At 31.6% G+C, this 26,488-nt stretch overlaps 2 protein-coding genes across 2 annotated transcripts; both read left to right on the top strand.

The window, feature by feature from the left end:
* The first annotated feature begins 12,611 nt into the window (after window positions 1-12,611).
* On the top strand, window positions 12,612-14,974 carry LOC144999795 (protein FAR1-RELATED SEQUENCE 5-like). The gene is made up of 3 exons (XM_078958955.1): window positions 12,612-12,738; window positions 12,771-14,881; window positions 14,948-14,974. Exons 1-3 carry the CDS (start codon window positions 12,612-12,614, stop codon window positions 14,972-14,974), a joined length of 2,265 nt encoding a protein of 754 aa, XP_078815081.1.
* Window positions 14,975-20,635: 5,661 nt separating this feature from the next.
* Window positions 20,636-25,473, top strand: LOC144999746 (uncharacterized). The gene is made up of 6 exons (XM_078958910.1): window positions 20,636-21,210; window positions 21,306-21,455; window positions 21,543-21,607; window positions 22,154-22,190; window positions 22,274-22,707; window positions 24,789-25,473. Exons 1-6 carry the CDS (start codon window positions 20,691-20,693, stop codon window positions 25,398-25,400), a joined length of 1,818 nt encoding a protein of 605 aa, XP_078815036.1. The 5' UTR covers window positions 20,636-20,690; the 3' UTR covers window positions 25,401-25,473.
* Window positions 25,474-26,488: the final 1,015 nt, after the last annotated feature.

Here is a 26,488-nt window from a genome sequence, read left to right as displayed (position 1 = left end):
TGGAACATTGAATATTTGCATGTATAATAGAGAAAACATAGATCCAAGGTTTATAGGTTTGCATGTACACCATAGGAGTGTTAGAATGCTCAAAACCCTTCAGTAGTAACAAAGACTAGGCTTGTTTTCATTTATACTTGATGCAAATTGATGAAAATCGAAGTTTATATGTTGTTTAGTCAGCAGACTCGCCAATACTATTAAGGGACTCGATGAGTCCATGCCTAAATTAATCCAACTCATCGAGTTGGTTCATGAAATCGACGAGTTGGGCCCCTGACAACATATCTTCGAGTTGTAAGGCTGGAATCGGTCTAGAATCATTACCTTAAACTGTTTTGGACTTATAAAAGCTGATTTTTTATTTGGTAAATGGTAAACCAATTTCAAGGTTGTTATCAAAATTTCAAGTTTGATGTGTGTTTATGTAATTCTTGAAATTGTTGATACGATTGTTCTTACACTTATCATTTTTAGTAGATCATAGGAATTATTTGCAAATTGTTTGTTAGTTAATTTTTGATCTAAATGTTTTTTTAATGGAGTCCATATTTTTCCTCAAGTTATGGATTACCAAAAGTCATCCATTAAAATGCATAGGTTACACAATTGAAGAGTCTGTTTGTTTTATGAACTCCATAACTTGTCCTCAAGTTATGGATGTTCAAGAGTCTCTTCATTAAAGTTTTTAAAACCTTAATTAAACTCATAAGTTATAAAAATCCAAAAGTTTTTGAATAGTTCAAAACTTACCCTCAAGTTTTGGAATTTTTAAAGTTTCCCCTTCATGAATACTTTAATTCCAAGTTAAACCCTTAGAATTTTAAAAGTTAAAATTCAACCCTTATACTTTGTAGTATTATAAGTTAACAATATATATATATATATATATATATATATATATATATATATATATATATATATATATATATAAGAACAAAGTTAGTCTTACCGTTAGTAGACATCATTCATGAAGCCGGTCTATAAGGGGGTAAAAAGTTACTGCCTATAAAATGGCAGTTTAATGGGTGTCCACTCTCACCACCGCTTCCTTGACTGGAGGAGAGTAATTATCCGAATGGGTTTTACCGGACTCTAATTCTCTCTTCATTATAAGTATAATAATAAATATAAAGTAACTAAACCTTTTATAAATTCCCAATCTTAGTTACTTTAGGAAAATGTGAAGTTGGTGCTAACCCATGAAATTACACTTTGCACTTTGCTTAAGTCAGTAGTGGAGCGCGTGTGGTTAACCGGCACACTAGTCTGGATTTAACAAGCTATGGCAAAGGGTAACTTAATGTTTATCATAGAATTGATGGAGCACGTGAGGTTAACCAACACATCAATTAAGCGATAAATATTAAGGGCACCAAGTATATTTTCATGGTTATTCACACCTTGTTTGTGATCCTCGGCATCCCAGTCACAAACTTGAGAGGGCACAATCGAGATTGAAACACGCCATTGAAAAGTTCAATAATCTCAAAAGATCTAGGAGTTTCAAATCCAATTAAAACCTAATATTTCATTTCATTTTTCATGGTGGAAATTGGTAAATCGTCATTCACCTACCATCAAATATTTTATAGCTTGGATTACAGCATCCCTCTTCCAAGTTATAAAATATTGTGTTGGGTCCTAGCCTTAATATTTCATATTGGGTGTTATATTAAGGACTTAAACCAACTAACTTGAATTTCTCCCATTGTAGATGTCTGGTTCAGACAACTATGATCTTCTCAAATCTCTTGGAACAAGCTTTCCTAATGAAGATGATGTCCCGCGATTAGATCATGGAAATCATACTTCTCTTCCTCCACCTTCTCTAATTATTCTCCCCAACCTACACGTTCTTGAATAGTTCAAGGTCACTCAAGCCCTATTGACAAACAATGTCTATGTGTACTCACATCTTAGAGATGAAGTCATAGATATTGACAAGTCGGGAGAGTTGGGTGTCAAAGTCTTGAGGAAGTTAATTGTTGACTAGGTTCATCAATCACTTTCTAAGTCACATAGTGAGTTCCATTGGGACTATTATGTAACAGACTATGATATGAACCTTAATGATCTTACCTATTTGCTTGATGCTGCTGAATCAACAGTGATTTGGAGCACTAGTAAAGCAAATTTGATTGGAAGATCGACTTCCCAAACTTCCATGGACATTGACAATGGTAACATTGGAAATCTAGAAAAGCTTTCTCTTCCCAAGGGAAAGTGATTGGCCATAGTCAACTTGGTTGACGAAATGGTAAAGAGAAAAGGCTAAGTCTGAGATTGTCTCATGTACCATTCCCAGAGGGTCCATATGTTTCTATTGCCAAAAGTAAGGGGCATTGGTTGCGAAGCTACCCTGGCTACCTAAAAGATCTGAGAGAAGGAAGAATCAAAAAGTTTGACTCTTCTTTAGGATCAAGCAAAGGGGAGGAAGCTTAAAAGAAGAGTATGTTGAATTTGATCGCGAAGATGGATTTCAATCACATGGTTTGAAAATCGGATTCTTGAGCTTCTACTTAGGAGTTATGATAGATTGCTACGAAATATGTAATAACATAGTTTTCATTTAAAGTTTCATTGTAAGGAAAAGTTTTTCCGCATTTTATAAATAAATAAAAAATTGTTTTATTTTATATCTTCTTGCAAGGGAATTTATGGAAAATTGATGTTTGTATGTTTCTTGCAATAATGGAAATGTGAAGTTGATTCTTTCATTTGCAGTAGTATCTAAATTTACCAAATAAGGAAATATTCTCATAACCCAAGTTTCAATTGGACCGAAACTTGGAATCATACAAGTTGTATAGTATGATGAATGAGAATTTTTCATCTTTAGAAAATTAAGACTAATTCCTTGTTCACATGTATATGTGAGTCAAATGAAGGACTAAGGGATTGAGTACACATTCTTGTGCACCGGTAAAGTCCACCACAAAAGATCGATAAGACCAGTCGTCATGATTTACTAAAGTTTAGTAAATATGGTTAAACTTACAAGTTTAAGTATAATTCTGAACCATTGGAAAATTTTCGATGTATGGAAGAACGAATGAGAAGAATCAAATTTGGCAGAAAGATAAAAGTTTCTCAAATCTGAAAAGATGGGAGAGTACTTTAGTATTATGTTTTATGATTATCTTAATGATTGTGAGACCATATCACAATTCATCCTCTAAGGACACCATAGTGCATTCTTATGGCTAAGAAGAGGAGTCATGAATTGTTGAAATGGTTAAATCAAGAAGATGAGTCATACTTCGTTCCAAAACAAGTTTTAGAGTCATACTCCAAGACTGTAACTTGAGTGACACATCTTAAAGAAAGTTTGTTAACACTTGTCAAATGTAAGAGTAAAATGTGTTCTACTCTTGTACATTTGAAATTGGTAAGCTGTAATGTTTTGGATAAAACAAAGATCAACTAAGGCCAATTGTGTGAAGTGTTTTTCTTGATTGGAATCCGCACTATCTCTTGAATATTTTTTTTGTCAAGGAATGGGTCTTGGCAAGAGATTCTTATATATCAAGAGGACAGTGGGTGTCTAAAAGATCCTGAAAGAGTTTCAAGATCTAATCAAGAATAAAACCTATAGTTTATCACTAGCACACAACTTGAGGTTTATAACATATCGTGTTGACATATTCCTATTTATGTGCCCATTCCAATTAAAGTTGGTTTTGCATATGAGTTTTGAGAGTTCTCAATTGGTTGCATAACAACATGGAAGCAATGGCGGGCCCTTATGCTGGCAGTTGGCAAGAAGTTAAGACTGCACAAGTTCAGTCCATATGAATTTGGACTTGTCATTAACCTTGTCTTGTGATTATGGTTTTGACAAATTCACATGGATAGGAACACATACACCATAAAATCCAAATTTCATAAGGTTTCTCTCTAATTCATGAAAATGATGGTGAAGAAACGCTTTCACTAAGTGGTTTTAAGTAGACAGCAATTGTGAAATTTACATTCTCAATGTCATTAGTGGAGCGTGTGTGGTTAACCGACACACTAACATGGACTTGTGAGGAATGGAAAAGGCCTAAACAAGTGAGTCTTTGATTATGACATCCATTTTCATAGTTTTGAAATTGTAGATACACACATGTATGCTATCTAAGGAAAGGTGTATGGTTTTGATAAAGTTTTATCAAAGCATCTCGTATCAGAAGTCTGAACTTTGGTAATAAAGTCAATAAAGTATTGATTTCTAGAAGTCCAACTAATTTCTGAGTTTACATGTTTCAAAGTAAATACAACCATCATAAATACAAGTTATACCATAATCTTTTGAATGTAGAATTTGAAAACTCTGGTTACCACCAGCATGTATAGGAGTTTTATTATTTGAAATAAAACCGAGTTTTGTATCCTGAGTTTGGAAACCTTTGTAAATGTAATGTACACTTACGAAAAATCCAATATTCTCCTTATAAAATGTTATGTAGTCTTAAATCACAAGACCGAGTGTATGTGTGTGTTTCGTACTTGTAACGTGTTGGTAATTGAAATGAATACCCAAGAAAATCTAATATTTTCCTTATAAGGTGTTATGTAGTCTTAAATCCCAAGACCGAGTGTATGTGTGTGTTTCGTACTTGTAATGTTGTATGTAGTTTTAAGATAAATAAAACCCCTTTTTAAAGTAGAATTTTCCCGTAAACTATATGTGTCATTATCTCCTTATGTGAGTCGCTATAACCATACTAAGACAGAGAAGACCTGTTGTGATGTTCTTCTGGCGTCGGAACTGAAATGACATTTTTCACGCCCGATCGGCCGATCGGGCTGTCGTAAGCAGCATGAATCTGGGTTGTCAATCCCAATATAGATCTATACACAATTATAACGCTCTCCCTACAAGAGACTCTGGTTATAACTATTTTAGGAATATTAACCCGTACTTTAAGAGTACAATGAAGACGTGCCTCACAATTTACGATAACGAGTTTACGTGTAGTATGCGTGTAAAACCTTTTCTATGGTGGAATTGAAATCCCCTTTTGTGTAGTATGTTTGAAATGTGAAATCCATAAACTATATCTATTATAATTTATCATGTGGTAAATAAAAACTCGTTTGTATTGAGAGTAAAACATTTTGTGTAAGTAGTATGTTTAGCAAAGTATAACTATACTACTTATGTTTCATATTGTGTGTTTGTAATGATAAAGGACTCTTACAATTCAGTGAGTAATTTCTATTATTTAAATGTAACACAACAGAAAACACATGTAAACTATGAAGTCATCAAAGATAAACACTTTGCTCAACATGTTACAAAGTGTTAGGAAAGTTGTAAGCTGTTAACTAGTTTTTAACCTTTCTGCCCTGTTTTAGAAAAATCATACGATGTCGAAAACTGAATCCGTAAACTCTGAGAGTTTAGAAAATGTGTCTAGTTTATTCATAATTTTTATTATGATTTTTGTAAGTCTCTAACTTGTGTAAAAATGTTCATATTCACAGACTGGTCTGAATTCGTTTATGAAATGATAGACAGTTATTTTAAAAATCACTAGGGATGAGCAAATGGACCGAACCGGCTGGAACCGGCCCGAACCGGACTGGAACCGGCTTCGGCCAAAATCAAGAACCGAACCGGCCCGGCGGTTCTATCGGTTCCGGTTCTACCGGTTCCCGGTTTCTACCGGTTCTTGTCGTATCTTCAAATGTTGGAACCGGTCCTTGAAAAATAGCATAATAATGTTCCGGTTTTTGCCGGTTCTACCGGTTCCGGTTATATCGGTTCCGGTTCCCGGTTCCAAAAATCCACAAAAATAACGTCCCAGTCCCGGTCCGACCGGTTCCATCGGGTTTCGGTTCTGGTGCCGGTTCCAGTTCCGGTACCGGTTCCGGCTGGTTCCCCGGTCCATTTGCTCATCCCTAAAAATCACCATAAATTGTATGGGTATGAACTCACCTTAAGTGATTTTCTGATATGGATGTGGGAGAAGAGAGGTTTGGATGTGGCCAAGGAAGAGGTTGGTAATCCGGAAAAGTCGAGATGGTAATGAACGTGTCTGACAAGATGTCATGTTACATGTTACGTGTATTGTGAACAATCAAAAGGGTATGTAGGACTATGGATGTGACTGAGGTGACAGTCGGGTGTCCGGGAAAGGTCTAGAATCGAGATTGTTCGAAAAGAAGGTGATTAAACATTATTGTGAACGAGTGGTATGTCCAATCCGATTAAGAGAGTGATTGTTTGATAAATCGGATTTATGAGTGCATGAGTATTTTGGGGAAAAAAAAAAATAAAAAACTTTCTTATTTTAAGAATTTGAATTAGATTAAGAAGTCGCTTAGATGTTTACTTGTTTAACAAGTGTTACTTGTTAGGTAAGTACGTATGACTCTTTCTTTTGTTTTTCTATAAATACATGTATTGTTTATTGCTTTTTTAACAAGAGAATAACTTTTCTTCCTGTTTTTCGTATATTCATTTTTCTTCCTTTCATCTGTTGATCTTTTTATATTTTGAGCACAAAGGTAAGTAGTTACCCTACTGAAAACCGGCTAAATGAAACAATTTATATTTTAAATTTTTTATCTAACAAAGTAATTTTATTTTTAATTATGATATACAATTTTAAATGCTCTAACAAGAGACTATCACTTTCTAATTTTAAGGATTGCAAATTTGCAATATGTTATAATAACCTTTCAGACTTTATGTTAAAGAAGTGTACGTAGTCAATATCTAATAATAATAATCTAAACTAACAGGCGAACAGCCAATGTTTGCTTCTCATATTATTTAATGCCCAAGAGATTATAGCATTTAATGACGAATAGATGATGACGAAGGTAGTAAATATAGGTCGACGAAAAAAATTTATACAAGTGGGATTATAATATTCTTTATAGCATCTTTGAAGAAAGAATATTAAATCCAGCTCCATGAATTGACTGATCAACAAATAGATTGTATATATATATATATATATATATATATATATATATATATATATATATATATATATATATATATATATATATATATATATATATATATATATATATATATATATATATATATATATATATATATATATATATATATATATATATGGAAAAGTGAATATACCCTTAAAGGTATATAAGCTTAGGTACCCAAACTCACGATACTATATCGTTTTGTATCATATAATACATTCTAATTGTCCAATGTTTTTATAATTTAACTTCTAACTTGATTTACTTCCAATATTTTTATAATTTACACATTTATCTTTCTCTTAAATAATTTTCATTTTCAATTAAAATATACATAGCCTAGTAGGTGTTCGGCAAAAATATGTGATGTAAGAGAATGATAATAGTGAAATTTCAAATATCTTGAAAGCAAATCAAGTTAGGGTTGAAGTTTATCAATATTATAATGAATATATCAAACAAAACGACGTATTATGGTGTGTTTGGGTACGTAAACTTATATACCCTTAAGGGTATATTCACTTTCTCGATATATATATATATATATATATATATATATATATATATATATATATATATATATATATATATATTTGTTTACTATCTTATAAAAGAAATCTTACTATTTCTAAAAATAGATTGAATATAATAATATTATTTTTTTAAGACGTCCAAACTATTAAACTAAGAGTACAACTAACCACCAATAAAATAATATTAAATTTGTAAAATATTATTTATATTTTGAATTTGCTATACATATAAAACATACATTACAACTATCTAATGCATTAATTTTTGGAACATATTTTATCCGCCTTTTATCTTTTACACATATATCGGAACCTATACTTATTTATTTAACAATTGTTGAATCCGTCATCCTACTTAAATGCATAACTGACCAATTTCAAAAATACAATTGAAACCCTAAAATCTCAAGCTCTTTGTATAAACCTAAAGTTTCAGCGGTTGAAGATGACCGCAAAAGCAAGGATTCCAGATTAGCCTTTACCCATGTTTCCGCCTTCAACAATCCATCTTTCATTAGATCTAGCAACAAGCATCTATATGGATGTATGGAGCACATATGATGGTACTCTCTGTTACAGCCCCCCATCTGCACACCACTAGCATTGTCGTGTCTCTTCTTCAACCTCAGTTCCCCGACACGAACCTGCTTCGTCTCCAAACTCTTTCGTTCTTCGACTACTGAGCGCCACCACCATAATCAATGCGCTCGACATTGGCTCGGCCCTTGGGCAACTGCCCACCGGCAGCACGACTTCACATCAAAACACGACCACACACCTCACAGCGCTAAAGACATCGCACATTCACATTATCGTTATCATACCCACCGGAAAGCCTAACATCTGCCTCTCTGTCGTTTACCACCATGGTCCACCCTTCTCTCACTCTTAAAACCTAATCCACATTTTCAATATATGTTTAATGTTTATATGTGTTTTCACACGAATTTCTATTTTTATTGGTCTTCTTGTTGATTCCATATGTGTATTGCTTAATTAAAGTTTGAATAAGAAACTCTCAATGCTCCTATGTTCCCTAACCATGAAATGATTCTTTTATTGCAGGAAACGTCTATAGATCCATGGATGTATTGTATGTATGTGTTTTTTTCCTCTCTTTTATGAATTTCTAAGGCTTTGATCAGTTTTGATTTGACTTATTTTTTATGGGTAATTCTAACCGCACGACTTGAATTCCAAATGCATGAATTTTTGATTGACTCGATATACATCACTGAAAGTTTTGACACTTTTTAATATATTAAACTAAATAAACGTTTACTTTTCAATTTTCATTAAATGCCCTTATATTTATAGTTGATTTTCATATCATACCTTATACTTTTTGAAACTTTAGATTATATATATATATATATATATATATATATATATATATATATATATATATATATATATATATATATATATATATATATATATATAGGTAAGAGTTATATGGAAAATGAATACAAGAAAGATAGTAGAGAGATTTGATTGTATTTTATTAAAACTATATTGTTTTTAACGGATCTATACCTAATATTAGGTACATAACAGCCATATATATATATATATATATATATATATATATATATATATATATATATATATATATATATATATATAATTTTAAACTATTAAATACTTATTGTGTCCATTTGATTTTCATCTGCTTCATTTGTGTCCATTGGATGAATATCCGTTTCGAATGGCGATGTGTCGTTGAAACAATAGTTACTTTCATTGAAACAATAGCCATTTAATATAATCTATATTTATAACAAATATCGTATGTTTGCTTTTAACGAAAATCACTTTCAAAATGACATTGTTAATTGCTTTCGGTCTAATATATAAGAAATATCAATGGTCTATATATTGAAAGAAATTGAAACCAAGTTTTTATTTTTATCCATTCTATTTTTGTTAATGTTTCATATAACTTATAATTTTATCTATAAATATAAATGTTTTCTGCTATATATATATATATATATATATATATATATATATATATATATATATATATATATATATATATATATATAAGGCTTGACATTTGACGTAAGGATGGTTAAATAGATGTTACTAGAAACAAGTTAAAAATTTTTAAATAAATCGATCGTTAAAATTATAAATTTAAAATAATAAAATATATCGTAGTAAAAAATAAACTTAAAATGGATTTAAATTCCTAATGATAAACGTTAACATTTTAATATATATATATATATATAATAAAAGTAGAAGCCTAATATATAAAACTTTACAAAGCAGAAGGGAAAAATTATAAATTTGATGTATATTAGAGAACCCTAATTGAAAGTTTGACAAAAAGAATTAAAAACACTGATTAATTTACATAGATACAGAATTCAATGCCAATACACCAATAATTCGTGTATATAATTCGTGTATAGACCCTTTTTTATTAGAAAGTTATATTGATCTATTGCAGAACTATTTTCAAATTATATGAGGCTTTTAAATTGATTTCAGAAAACATTTAAATTGATTTCAGAAAACATTGGAATCTAAGCCCAATGCTGATCAATTTGGCTTATTGGAAGTATTTCTTGCAACAAACTGGATACAAGTTCTGCTACCAAGAAACACTAAGGATATCATTCTCATATAGGTTCTTGTTATGAAACACTTGGTATGTTACATTTCAATTTTTTGGTTTTTTAATTAAGATGGTAACATTGTATATTTTAGTGGTTTAAATATGTCGTTTTCATATAATTTTCAACCAAGACAAAATTCGTAAGGCATAAATTTTTTCCAGTCGTGTTCTTGTATATAAACGCCCCATCTTTATAAACATATTTGATGTCTTAATGTGCTAATTTGATGTTGTTTTTGCTATGGATGTGCAGGTTAATGATCATGTATTGGATAGACAAAAGGAGATTGAATGGATGTGCATCGTGTTGTCTTGCATATAGCTAGGGATGAGCAAATGGACCGGGGAACCGGCCGGAACCGGTACCGGAACCGGAACCGGCACCGGAACCGAAACCCGATGGAACCGGTCGGGCCGGGACCGGGATGTTATTTTTGTGGATTTTTGGAACCGGGAACCGGTAGGAACCGGAACCGATATAACCGGAACCGGTAGAACCGGCAAAAACCGGAACAGTATTATGCTATTTTTCAAGGACCGGTTCCAACATTTGAAGATACGACAAGAACCGGTAGGAACCGGGAACCGGTAGAACCGGAACCGATAGAACCGCCGGGCCGGTTCGGTTCTTGATTTTGGCCGAAGCCGGTTCCCGGTTCCGGTCCAGTTCGGGCCGGTTTCAGCCGGTTCGGTCCATTTGCTCATCCCTACATATAGCGATAGATGTACAAGCTTTATCATCACTATTTTTAATGTTTTTTGAGGACTTCCGTTCATATCTAAAAGGAAGCCAAGTACAAAAGTTGACATTTTTTAAGTGTTGGGTTCTTAGCCGGTGGGAAGACTCTACGTGGGAAATTAGAAATTGTAGGGAATCTAATGCATAAGGCTTGTTGAAGGGATCATATGACATTGCTTCATGGCAAGTCTTCATATAAACCATCATGTCCTCACATGTCAATACCTAGAAACAAAAGAGACAAAAAAAATCTATTTTGCCTTACTATTCTCCTTCATACTCAAGTAATGTAGAAACGTTAATTAGGTGGAAAAAACATGCCTTTACCTTTTCCCTTTTCCGTTTTTTTTTTTTTTTTTTTTTTTTTTTTTTTTTTTTTTTTGGTTTATAGTAATATAATCCATTTTTGACAAATATGTTTTCATATTAGACGAAGTGATTCTTTATGTCCATTGATGATGACTTGTTCCCATTCAAGCTGAAGAGGAAATAATTTCCTATTCGACTATGTTTTGCAATGAGAATCAATAAAACTCAAAGACAAACAATTACAAATATAAGTATCAATCAGACACAATATTATCGTATGACCAACTTTATATTGCATTGTGTAGAGGGATCTCACATGGCAATACAAAAGTGTTAGTTAAGCCTAACAAAAACTTAAAAGGTGATGTAGTTTATACATCAAACATGCTTTACAAAAAAGTGTTTAATAATGTATGATCAGTCATGTGTTGTTACACATTTTCCTTTTTTTGTATTCTTATATAATTCAACTATTTTTGTTTGAATGGCTTAAACATTTTTTATTCTGTACCGTCTTGACAGATTTACTTTTATCGGTTATTTGATGTATCATGTTACAAATAACGCCAAATTTGGATTCAATTGTCTTCAACATGTGCTTCCTTTTAGAACATAATATTTTTGTAAACGAAACATATATATTGCCGAAAGAAATTATGCACCACCGCCGCTTTACGCGGGTCCACCACTAGTATATATATATATATATATATATATATATATATATATATATATATATATATATATATATATATGGGAAAAGGGAATATATGGCTATTAGGCATTTAAGCTTAGGTATAGAATATAAAACTCGACGTCGTTTTGTAGATGAACAATCAAATCCTTAAATTGATTTTACGATTTCCTAGCATATGGTTTCTTTCCTTCTTTCGATCTTAGTATTCACGATCATTCTTTATTGACTAGTCATCTTCAACCCTAATATCGTCTTTTTTGATTTTGCATCGCTTGTTCCAGGTCGATTTTAGTCGTTAATTTTCCTGCAGTGATTGTCTTCTTCAAATTCACATCCCCTGTTCCAGGTAGTAATTAAATATTTCCCGGTAATAATAAAGTTGTGCACTGTTTATCTTATTTAAATTAAAATTAACACATTCCCATGTGATGTACAGTGAAATTGGGTTAGTAGTATAATAACATTATCCATGATTTGTTTATTATGCTCAAAGCCCAATAAATTACTTCATAGAAAAGAAAATTGAAAGATCATGTTGTATATTCCAATTATTAAGAAAATAATAGGAATTACTTTGTTTTTCTCCTCTTTAATTCTATAAAGCACATATTACCTTATTGACAGTAAATAATGGAAGGTTCTTTTTGCAACATATTAAATTATACTTTGTTTGACAGCTCTACGGTTTTATATTTTCTAGCTATAAAAAATGTTTAAAATGTAAGTTCTTGTGTTTATATGTACTACAGGTCATTCACTATGAACACAGAAATACAAGTAGCAGACAAATCTATTGAAACACATATGGTTAACGACATCGATACAAATAGTTATCTAGAATCAACTTTAGAATGCGAGAAAATAAATGATATCGATGTAAATCTGGGTCACGATGGAGATGAAAGTATCATTGGAAAGGTTGTATCATTGGAAAGGTTTTTAGTACACCTCATGATGCATATACGTTTTATAATCAATATGATTTTTTACATGGATTTGGTATACGGATTCATTGGGCCTTTAAAAACAAAACGACAAATGAGCCATACCGTAAAATGTACGTTTACAATAAACAAGGCTTTAAAAGATTGAAGGCTAATAGTTATGGGGTTGCAAAGAAACAACGTAGAAATTTGAGGACCGGATGCCAAGCAATGCTTCGAATTTCAAAAGGAAAAGATGGGATATGGTTTGCGGACATGTTTAACGATACCCACAATCATGAGTTAAGTGTTACACCTACAAAAGTAATGAAGCATCGTTCTCATGGGAAGCTCCATCGTTCATTGGCATGTAAATCTCTTATGTTGGAGCTTGGTCAATCAGGATTAAAGCCTTCCCAAATAAAAAAGGTTGTTAATGCAATGAAAACTCCACAAGATCTTGATGTTACTTCAAAACAATGTGTGGATATATTATCTGAGCAACGAAGACAATACAAAGGTAAAGAGTTTTACGGGCTTATCAAACATTTCCAAGATAAAGCATTAGTAGATGATAACCAATATTTTGTTGTGGATTTATTTGAGGACGGGTCTCCTCGAAATATTTTTTGGGCCGATGGAAGATCAAGGGATGCCTATACTAAATTCGGAGATGTTGTTGTCTTTGATGTTACATACATGACAAACAAATTTAAGATGCCATTTTCTCCATTTGTTGGGGTGAACCATCATGGTCAAACCATATTGTTTGGTGGTGCATTGCTAGAAAATGAAAAGGAAGAAACTTCTTGTTGGTTATTTGAGCATTTTTTAAAGTGCATGTTCAACAAGCACCCATCTGCAATGATAACCGATCAAGATAAAGCAATCGGTAATGCAATAAAAAAAGTGTTTCCAAACACTCGACATCGCTATTGTGCATGGCATATTAAGAAGCATGAGCTTGAACATCTCCGACCGCTTGTAGCCCATTATAGTGATTTTAAGGAGTCTTATAGACGGTGGGTAAAAAGTGATACAGCTGAAGAATTTGAAACAGATTGGGAAGTTATGCGTGGTAAGTATAACCTTGAAAATTGTTGTTGGATCATCGGTATGTATAACCAACGAAAACATTGGGTTAAAGCCTACTTAAAGGATGTTTTTTTTGCCAGCATGACAACCAGTGGACGAAGCGAGAGCATTCATTCCTTTTTTGATGGATTTGTAAATTCCAAGACAATGTTGAATGAGTTTGTAGTTCAATATGATAAAGCAGTTGAATCTCGAAGAGCCGTTGAAGAAGATGAAGACTTTAAGACTATAAACTCGAAGCCAATTCTATCTTCTGTTCATCCAATAGAAGCAAAAGCAGGTGAATGTTATACCAAAAATATTTTTGACATTTTTAAAAAAGAATGGATAGAAGCTACACAAAATTTAACTCATGAAACATTAAGCAAATGTACAGAAGAAATCAAATATAGAGTTGGCCAAGTGGATATTGATAAAGCGCATTGGAGATTTGTTAGTTATCGTTTCACGAATCAAGTGAATGTCAGATGTTCGTGTGCTAAGTTTGAAACATATGGCATATTATGCAAACATAGTCTATACGTGATCAAGAAGAGAAATGTTCAAACCCTTCCTGACCATTATATTTTACCTAGGTGGACACTTGATGCAAGGTTTAGGTTGGGTAGTCATAGCGTCGGAATGCATGAGATCAATACCGAAAAGGAAGTTAGTGCCTTAACCCTATGGTATGTCCGTGCAAACTGTAACAAAGCAATCGAACATGCAAAAGACTCCCCTTCAAAGATAAAAAAGTTCAACAATTTAGTGATAAAGTTTTTAGAAGATGAAATTATTCAGAAAAAGCCAAATGGACCTCAAAACGTATCTCAAGATTCTTGTGTAGGAATTTCCCAGTTAGACATGATGCCTCATATATCTATTCGAGATCCAGTTTTTCTTATTAACACGAAAGGGCGTCCTAAAAATGCAAACAGGATTAAGTCTTCTTTGGAGCTGGCAAAGAAAAAGAGAACTTGTTCTCATTGCAAGGGTCTGGGTCATTATGCTACTGGTTGTCCAAGCAGAAAGGTATTTTTTTAAGCTTTATGATTTTTGTAATCTAATGCTCATTTTTTATTTTTCTTTTTGGTATAGGCAGAGGAGGCTTTACAAGAGAAATGATGAAGCTATTTTTTTGAAGTTATTCTAGGGGTGGTACATAATAAGAGAACTAGCTGAATTTTTTTTATTTGATTTACATAAACCAATAAAATTGGTGATTTGAGAGTTTTCATTACTATTAAAATAACAAAATTGGTTATTTGATACTTGAGTTTTCTCCACTCACAATGTATTTATACTGTTTATTTTAATTAGTGATTTAGTATCATGGGCTCTCATTTCTTATTGGTATTTAATGTTTAATGATTGTTTCATGTTTGTGTATAAAATCCGATCACCATTCTTTGATTATGTTATTATAAAATATTTTATGCACCAAGTGTACCTTCTATGATACAATGCACTAATGAAACAAAGTGTAAGTACAATGCAATAATAGAAAAAAAAAATAGAAAGTAAAATGCTATAATAAGAAAAAAAATTACTATAAATCATTACTTTAATATAGTCGTAATCAATTTAAAAAATAAATTTACAACAAGAATTTTTCTTGACATCAAGTCTAATAATTGGCATTTGCAATCGGATGCAACGTGTGACATTTGCAATCGAATGTGGGCGTCCTCAATAAAGATAGAGAGCAAGCAATAACAAAAGCATTGATGACCCTTTAATAAAAATTAGTTGCATAAATTGCAATATATACTATTATATATTGTAGCTTTGTTGTTGGTTTGTGAACTAAGCCATATTAGATGCATCCATGTTGATCTGTGTACACAAAACCAAAAAACCAAAAAGAAAGGCTTAAAAAGGTTTTAAAGTAAACATGATGTATCAACCAGCATGCCATCCCACTCTTGTACCTTTACCACTCTTATTTGATATATTTGACATCAAAAAATATGCAAATCTGTACAGGTTAGAATATGTGCTCAATAATTCTGATGCTCTTGCTGACAACACTAGAGTTCCTGGAACATCATGCCTCTGTTGAGTAAAAAAACTATATACTAACTTTGTTAAATATGTTTTTTTGAATCAATATCAAATAATTAGTTATAATGTCAAATGTGTGTATGCAGATTAATATGAATTTATGACTTAAGCTTTCAACCATAAACATGCTGATCTCATGAAGAAACTATAATTTGGTTTTTTTTTCCAACTGGTTTCCGGTACATCTCACGTGAAAAGATATACATCAAATTGAACTAATGAATTAGACATACAACAATTTGGAATACTATCATACTAAACCCCAAACCTCAAAAATCGGTAAAAAAAGAGAATTAAGAAAATCCCAACAAGATTAAATTGAGACATCAAACCTGAAATTCTACTGTGATCAAGCACTGACAGCTTATACTGAACAAAATAGAAATACCCACCAACTAGATGACCTAAATACGTAGTGAACAGTGTAGTTCAATTAGTGGGAAACAACACGAAATTGACGACTTTAAGACACTGGTACATCTCTGTATTGTATGGCTTTGCTAAAATTCGATGGAGAAAGGGAATTTAGGATAAAAAGTAAGCCTATTTCAGTTCTGATCGTCTTCAAGTTCTGATCGTCTTCAATCTTCAATATGTTCGTCGTATTTGACTCTTCGGTAAGAAAGGATCCGACAAAATTCTTCATATTCAATTTTTTTTGCCTATCCCAATGATTGGAGTAAAACGATAAGGAAGAAGGAAGAAGCACGAGAATGGAATTAACAGACAATCTGGTAGGTGTACATCGATACGTCAGAAAATGATCACATGAGTATTTGAGGAAGAAAATCAGCTGAAAACGGTGGTGGGTCTTTTTTTATATGAAACGACAGGGTTTTGGAGGTTCTATACGTAAAGTTGGCTATATAACAGCCATATATTCTCAAAGCCCTATATATATATATATATATATATATATATATATATATATATATATATATATATATATATATATATATATATATATATATATATATATATATATATATTATCCGGTTCATTGAGGATTCGTTTTAAAGTAAGGAATCGTAATTACATCTTTAAAAAAATTTTAAAAAATATATTAAAAAATACAAATCATAAAAGCAAGCATTATATGTAGGAGAAAAAATATTGAAAAAAAAATTATATCATTAAAATTAAATCATGGATCATAAATATGATCTATTATTCAATTTTCATGATACATAATTTTTTTGTAATTTTTTTTCTCGGATATAATACTATGCTCAATTTTATAACTGTTTTTTTATTTTTTTCACTTTTTTTAAAATGTTGTTACGAGTACTCACTTAAAAAAAAATACTCACCCAATTTTATATATATATATATATATATATATATATATATATATATATATATATATATATACATGAGAAATGAATCATAAATCAAAACATATATAGATTAGAAATTTGAAATTCATCTGAGCAGATTCAGATTAACCAAAATGACTTACAATTACGTTATCAGGGATCTTCCGATTTACAAAGTTGTCTTGCTTGATGATGGGGAATCTGTAAGTATATTTATGACCATTCAATTTTAAAGATTTGATGGAACGAGTCTTTATCACATTTCTAAAAAAAAGATCTACATATTTTGTTGTTTAAACTATTTTATTGTTTGACTATTTATTTTGTTTGTATTTTTATATTGTTTATTATTGTAACATTTTAAAGGGATCCGGCAATGGCAATTCTAAGCTTAGTATACAAATTTTAACAACTTATCGTCCTTAGAAGCATACTGTTGTATATGACTAAATCCCTCTATGTTTCTCATTAGTGAGACCATCTGCTGAGAATATTGAGTCGCCTTCTCACGCAGACTGTCTAGCATTATCTAAACACTCTAAGTGAGATCCTAGTCTAAATAAAAATTTGATAAAAAGGCTTGGGTATTTATCTTTAGTTAACTATCTTACTTGACCTTGTCCCTGGAAGCATGCTTTCCGTATGCACTAAGTCTCATATTCTCCTGAAACATTGAGGATAACCTAATAGCTTACTCTGATTGCATAGTCATCAACGTAAGAGTTACTTGTCTGGTCGTTAAATGACAAAGGTTTGTTCATGTCCCTAACCTCCTAGTCTGAGGTATGACATTGTACCATTATGAGTTACAGGTGAATCTTTGACTCTAGAATGCAACTTACTCTATGATATGGAAGTCTAAACCACTTCTTGTTGATGAGTTAAAATGTTTATGATTCACGTTGATTTCACCTTAGCGTGACTGAAATAAACCATTCTTTCCTTTATCTTTTTAATAAAAATTAATGATTCATTACGTTATACCACACTCTAATTAATTATTATCGTTATATTATTCTTTAATGTTTTATGATTCAACATATTATACCATACACTCATAAGAGCTTGACAAATTTATGTCGTTGGTTAAGCTAAAACACCACAACTTATCACACGCATCATACCACTCTTGCCCTTTTCTTCTAATAAAGTGATTAATGTGTCAGTGTATGAAACCACACGCGGATGAGATCTGGCAAGACTATGTCAGTGAATGGTAGTTCAAACTCATACTATCAGGAGACATCACAATCCTATACTAGACTACAATTTTGCATCTTTAATACACTCCTCTAGTTCCTTCTCCTGCTGATGTCAAAAAAAGGAGAATTATCTTGCCAAAGCTAAAGAAACTACTAGATGTTTATTTAAGCACAATCTAAGGGGGAGTCAAGCTAAGATCAACTTTATCTGCCATACGCTGCTTTATCATCATGAGAGTCATTAATCTTCTCAGGGGGGGCATTTATTAAAGTTGAAGAGTTAAAACTTCATTCTTACTCTCAGGGTGAGCATGAGCTAAAGAATTCATTGAAGATTAGTTTTGATATCATCAGATAAGGGAGATTATAAGGTTAAATTTTATGATTTGATGAGTCAAACACTCTACATATATGTTAGCATCAACAACTACTCTACAACCAGCGCCAGCATATAAAGCTTATCAGCATTCGCGCTTAATATAGTTATTCTATGTAATATTTTATATATTAGGTAATGATATATATATATATATATATATATATATATATATATATATATATATATATATATATATATATGTGTGTGTGTGTGTGTGTGTGTGTGTGTGTGTCTGTATGTGTGTATATGTATGTGTGTGTGTATATATATATATATATATATATATATATATATATATATATATATATATATGTATTTATGTATGTATATAATAGATAGGAGATTTGGTATATATCTTTGTTATGAAGATCAGTTCTTAATATTTTGTATATTAGTATACAATCTATATTAGGGTAAATTATAATGTATAGTTAAAGTTAACATGGCTTGGTGTCGTAATCGTCTTTGTGACAACCTGTCTTCTTGGTGAAGACAAAACTCTTTATTAGTGAAAGAACAATTTGGTGAAATCTCTGTGTTATTTACTTTTTGTTCTTTAATTTCTTTTTAATTAGTTACTTTTGTTCTTTATACTTAAAGTGTATCCGATCGTTACAAAACCTACATGTCGTCTCACTATCAGTTCGCTTTAGAGGGGATGGGTCTTGACTGTAATATTTCAAAATCAAATGTGTTCTCTTTAATCCCTTAATTATATCTTTGTTTGATGTATTCAATAGTTATACTTGTAATCTCTATATAAACTTCTCGATGTACTCAATCAAGTTCAAGTATGATTTGCCAACTCATTATACCTACAAAGTTTCACGTTTGGATGATGAATATGATGATATGAAGTCAAGGTTGGTCCAAGATGATTTGAGGCCCCGAAAAAAATATAAAAAAAGAGTGTTACAATAATAAAAAGTTAGTAAAGAATGGCGGATTTTTTGTTCTTTTTTTAAAATGAAACCCTTGTTATAATTTGTCCATAGATTGTAGGTCCTTTAGTCTTCTCCGGTTGATCGTTGTTTTAGCTCCTTTTTCTTTTTTTTTTCCTCTCAACCTTTATAAGTAATATATCAAGATTTTTTTACTATACTAACATAATAATGTAAATAAAATGTGGCCCTTGAAATTTTAAGGGTCTGGACGATCGTCCAAGGTGCCGTACATATTGGCACGGCAATGCATGAAGTAGAATAAACCCTATTATATAGAAAAATGCAAGTTAGAGTTGTGTTCTAATCCAAAAAAACCAATTAATCTTAGTTTCATTAGATCTATTCCAAATCCAAAAAGAAAAACACTCAATCAACAACATTATCAAAATTATCATATGCATGCATACCTTTGTAAAAAGTTCATGAACGCCAACATATCTTAAAATATTAGTGGCATCTTGCTCATTAAATAATGCAAGTGGCCAAAGTCTACTACAAAAGATCAAAACTTAGCACATATGTCATTTTCGCCGTTTGCTCAAGAAAACTGGCAAAAGAAAACCATTTATATTTAAAATTTTTTATCTATCTTAGCAATTCTTTTAATTATCATCTACAATTTTAAATTCTGTACTATCACATTCTAATTTTACGGATTCCAATAACCTTTAGACTTTATGTTAAGGAACTGTACCTAGTCATTATCTAATAATAATCTAAACCAAAGAGATTTTAACATTTGATGACGAATAGATGATGACGAGGGTAATATATAATGGTCAACGAATTAAAATTATACAAGTGGGATTATAATACAGCTGCATGAATTGACTCAACAAATACATTAATACATTACATATGATATATGAATCGTAATTCAAAACATATATCGATCAAAGATTTGAGATTCCTCTGAGCGTATTCAAATTAAACAAAATGACATACAATTACGTTATCAGGGATCTTCCGATTTACAAAGCTGCGTTGCTTGATGATTGGGAATCTGTAAGTGAAATCTTCAAACAAGATCCAGACTTGATGACGAAACAGATTGGCTACTGGTCAGAGACGCCGCTAATCATAGCCGTGGGAACGAATCGCTCGCAACGTTTCGTGAAGAAGTTGGTGGAACGTATCATTGAAGTTGGAGCAGCTGAAAAGCTGTTTACAGCGACTTGGGGTGGAAGCAACCCGTTGCATTATGCTGCTAAGGTTGGAAATCTGACTGATACAATGCTTTTGGTGGAGCAGAACCCTTCTATGACCCGTGTTCCAAATCCCTACGGTAATACGCCATTAAAACTGGCCGCATGGCATGGAAACAAGAAAACGCTTCAGTATTTGTTGACCAAGACTCCAGATTTACCACCACCTGGTAGTGAGGAAGGGACTGGTCCGTACACCGGAGTTGCTGGTGGCGATCTCATTACTCTTACAATTATGGCTGGATTCTATGGTATGTCCGATATTTGCAGCTTAAAACATAGGATATTTAGCAGTTATTTATGTACGTAGTATAAATATCTATTTGGGTTGAATCTCGTGATGCAGATGTGGCGTTGAAAATAATTGATATGCACCCAAACATCGTGCTTGAATCTGATAGGAATGGCGAAACGGCTTTGCAAGCACTAGCTATGAAACCCGAAAATTTTCTTAGTGGAAGCAGGCTTGGATTTTGGGGACGACTCATCTATTCATGTAAATTTCTCATGTTATTCAAGATATATATGATACTTCCAATATTTGGATACGAGTTTTAAACTTTAGATTTTTGTTTGATGTTAGTGATTCCTATAAAGAAGAGTCAAGATGCTCGTAAAGTCAATATCTTCTTAAGTAATTTTAGTAAGGTACCAATTTTAAATTCCAGCTTAAGTTGCACGTTTTAGTTGTTTATTTTTTATCTCAACCACACAAAGTTGCTCCTTATCCATACTCAAGAGTTAAACAAGAAAGATGAATAATGTGACAATCAATGGAAGAGGACATGTTATATAACATTCAATGGATTTAAAACTCAATGTTGGGAAAAAAAATCTTTTTAAATCATAAATAAATACTTAAATATCTTTCAATGAATTTTATAGAATTCAATATATTATAAAAAATATTAATAGGGTTAAGTGAAACATAAAATAATGAGTGTTAATCCATTAAAATCTATGTAATTTGAACAATGACCTTGATAGACCTCATTAAATATGGTTTACATTTATGTTAAATCTTTTACAAACAATGATTTCTACTCGATGCTTCAAAAATTATCATATATAGATCGAAATGCCAATATCTATTTATAATATGGAAAGAGCCTTCTCCTATATACACACAAAGAAGAAGGTTCTACGTAAATATATAGTATAAAATCCTTTTTCTACTTTTTCCTTGATCAACAGATTGTTGCTGGATTTTGGAGGGGCCTTCATTTCGTGGGTACGCTACATATTCATAACTCATATTGCTTATAATAAAGTATCATCTCTAAGTTTTGGATCATATGTTGTGTATAACTCCAGCTCCAGCAATCAAGAACATCCATGATAGCAAGGCAATGCATGCTCAGAGCAACATTCTTGTAAAGCGTATATGTGAAATTGTTATAGGAACGGTGGATCATGACAAAGTTTGGAAGATTTTAGGATCTGGGATAACTACAGCAGTCAAATACGGGGCTTATGAACTTATTGAGGAGTGTATATTAACTTACCCTGGCATAATATGGTATAGTGTCGAAGGGCTTTACTTGTTTCATGCAGCAATCAAGGAACGCCAAGAACGAGTCTACAATCTTATATACCAAATGTCTGATCACAAAGTATTTGTAGCGACTCAGCTTGATAAGGAAAACGAGAATGCATTACACATGGCCGCAAAGTTAGCTCCACCTCATCGACTTAATGTTGTCACTGGTGCAGCTCTACAAATGCAGCGTGAGCTTCAATGGTTTAAGGTGATCATTGTAATTAAAGTCATAATTTAACTCGTGAAATAATCTTGTAGTTCTTTTAACCACTTATTAAAGGGAGAAAGATAAAAACGAGCATAACTTATTTTTTTCTATTTCATTAACTATATTTCTTGTAAATCTAGCTAGTCAACGAACGTTTAAACAATCATACTAAAATTAGTTAAGCATGCAAATTCAATAAAATAATCTATTGACAAATAAATCAATAAAATGGTGGCAATATATGTTTTTTTTTTTTGTTTTGTTTAATGATGTCTTTTTCAAATTCATATTACGATATCCAAACAAGGAGATTTTAGTTTCAAGGACAAAGTAAAAAATTACGATGGAGATTTTAGTTTCAAGGACAAAGTAAAAAAGTTTGCTTTCCGTGGTTTTTATCTATTTAGTGGCGTCCATTTAGATTTCTAATAGGGGTGAGCATGGTGCGGTTTGGTGCGGTTTTTGGTCAAAACCGAACCAAAAACCGCAACTTCGGTTTTTCGAAATTTAGAAACCGCACCGTTCAGTTTTATGCGGTTCGGTTTTTGCGGTTTTTCATTGCGGTTTTTTGCGGTTCGGTTTTTTTTGCGGTTTTTTTTTCCTATTTTGTCTTTTTACTAAAACTCAAGTAACTCAGCGAGTTACTTTGACTCAAATGATGAGTGGTAATCATTTATTGGAGATAAATCCATACCACAACCTATTGGTTAGAAATCAAATTACTTAACCACTCATTCAACATGTTTCTAATGCTTCAATATAATGCAAATTTAATATAATATTTGTTTCACAATTAGATACGATAATATCAATTAATATATTCATAAAAATGATACTATATTACTAGTACTCTTCGTATTTAAATGTTAAAAAAATATCATAAAAATTATTTGTTATTGTAAATACCATTGAATGTATGCTTAAAAATATACAATCATCCTCCGATAGATAAGATATATATTTACATTTATAGAAATTTTAATTGTCGTAAGTTCTTGGTTCTTACAAATATCAACACTTAATATATATATATATATATATATATATATATATATATATATATATATATATATATATGCGGTGCGGTTTGGTTTTTTGTGGTTTTTGCGAGACTAAAAATCGCACCGCACCGAGTATTTCGGTTTTTGCAAAACTAAAAACCGCACCATCGGTTTCCATTTCGATTTCGGTTTATGCGGTTTTTTCGGTTTTTTTGGTTTGCGGTTCGGTTTTTGCTCACCCCTAATTTCTAATTGGATTAGTATAAGGAGTTTTTTTACTCTTTTTTGTAAGTATTCCATCCCTTTTGTTTGCTTATAATAAAAAGTCTTTAGCACCCAAGCTTCTTAATCTAGTGTTTCGTTCTTTTTTCTTCTTTTATTCATGTGTGTTTTTTTTTCGTGCTGTTACCTTGATGAACAAGACTAAAACCATCTCCAATGGGAGTATAATGGGGTTTAATGGGAGTTTAATCTCATTAAACTCAAAATCCTAATTATGAGAAAATGATTACGATTCAATGGAATGGGGAGTTTAATCACCATTGAACTCTATATTCTCTCTCCACACAAACATACACACAGACACACACACACACACACACACACACACACACACACACACACATATATATATATATATATATATATATATATATATATATATATATATATATATATATATATATATATATTCTTTTTATTTTAAATTTTAAATTAATGTTAATTTTAATTGTAGTTTTTAATTTTTATTTTCATGGTAATTAAATTTTTAAAAAATAACAATAAATAAAAAAAAATGATAAATGATGTGACAATCTATTAAATTATTTAGAGTTTAATGGAGTGTAAAGTTTAATAGGTAAAGTTGTATAGTGAGTGGAATGTATATATGTCAATCCATTGAACTCATATGAGTTCAATGCATTGGGGATGGTCTACGGTTTTACAGCATCCCTTCTGTTTATACTCACTATAAAAATAGTGAAGTACCAATTAAAAATAATGAAAATATTCAGTCTTTTGGAATGTAGTAAATTTACTTTTGGTCATAAAAGATAACGATACTTCATATTTGTGCAGGAAGTCGAAAAGTTTATAGAGCCCTCATATAAAGAAGCCTTAAATACAGAAAAACAAACCCCAAGAATGGTTTTCACTGATAAACATAAAGACTTACTTAAAGAAGGACAGGAATGGATGAAAGACACAGCGTCTTCATGCACCGTAGTAGCAGCACTCACAGTGACAATGGCATTTGCAGCTGCATTCACTGTCCCTGGTGGAAACCAAGATAATGGGAAACCTTTGTTCTTAGATGAAGGAGTCTTTATGCTTTTTATCGTATCAGATGCCATTGCCTTATTCTCTTCGACTACTTCTGTGTTGATGTTCTTAGGGATACTTACTTCACGATATGCAGAGGGTGACTTTCTCTATGCCCTACCAAAGAGAATGACGATTGGACTCGTCTCTTTATTCTTATCGTTAGTAGCCGCTATGATAGCATTTAGTGCAACCATAACGCTTGTAGTTCGCGATAAAGTAACATGGATTGCAGCTCCAGTTGTTATAGCAACGAGTATTCCAGCATCTTTGTTCGCGTTGTTGCAATTTCCTCTACTTGTGGAGCTTGTTTATTCCACATATGGACCAAGCGTTTTTCGCAAACAGAATGATCGATGGATGCATTAGCTATATGTCAATTTGTGTGTATGTGTAGGTTTCTTGGACAAGATGTTGCAATATATTAATTGTCTTGCATTGAGTTTATGTGTGAAATATGTTTGTAATAATTTGCACCAAATGTGTTTGTTTCTAGGTTTCCTGTTTTTCTCCGGTTTGTTTTTAAACCTCGGCTTCGGGTTTAAAATTGAACCGAACCCAAAATGGAAACTAACATAATTTATTAATTCTTGATACTTGAGAAACCTTTATACAGAGGATGAGGAGAGTAGATATTTCTTTAGAGAGTCAATATTGGATTCCTTAAAGTATAGAGTTAAATTTAGAGAGTCAATATTGGATTCCTTAAAGTATAGAGTTAAAAACGAATGAGTTAGATCTTATATAAGTAATTATCAGACAGGGGTTCTATCCCAACACCAATTGTACCTAGGACACCTAGAAATTGTTTATGTTTGATATACATAGAAATCAATCATCTTTAATAAATAAAGATTCTTATTTGCATTTTAATTTCTTGATTAATTTTCTTATTTAGTTATGATTGTTACGATTTCGTTTTAATTGCATTGGGTAGTATATATACAATGCATATGTGACTGATTCGAGACACCGGATGAAACGAAATCACTCTCTTCCTCTCTTACGCTTATGCTTCATCTTTTTCTCTCTTGCTACAACCAAGGTATAATCCGGACCAAGTGAGGGTTCGAGCAATCTAGAAGAATTGTTTTCTACTGTTGTATCTTCTTATTTATTTTACCACATGTAATTTTGTGGTTATTTTAAATTAATTCTTATTCCAATTGTCATTTTATGGTTTTTTCATTTTATTAAATTGTAGATAATATTAATATTCAATAATAAATACATATCGATTTCATTAATGAACTTTCATTCTAATTTTAAAATTACCAAATTAAAAAATCATTAATTTTCTTTATTTATTTATCTAAATTATTTGTTTAAATTAAAAGAGAAAAAAACACTTTAATTTTTATAATTCAGTATTTTCTCACTTTTCTTATAAATTCATACTCATCAAATGTCTAGAAATTTATATTTAGTTTTTTTAAAATAAACACATGTAATACATG

The sequence above is a fragment of the Lactuca saligna genome, chromosome 6, assembly GCF_052625555.1.
Source record: "Lactuca saligna cultivar CGN05327 chromosome 6, ASM5262555v1, whole genome shotgun sequence".
NCBI lineage: Eukaryota > Viridiplantae > Streptophyta > Magnoliopsida > Asterales > Asteraceae > Lactuca > Lactuca saligna.
The sequence above is the reverse complement of the archived record's forward strand: the minus strand, read 5'-3'. Positions and strand labels throughout refer to the sequence as shown.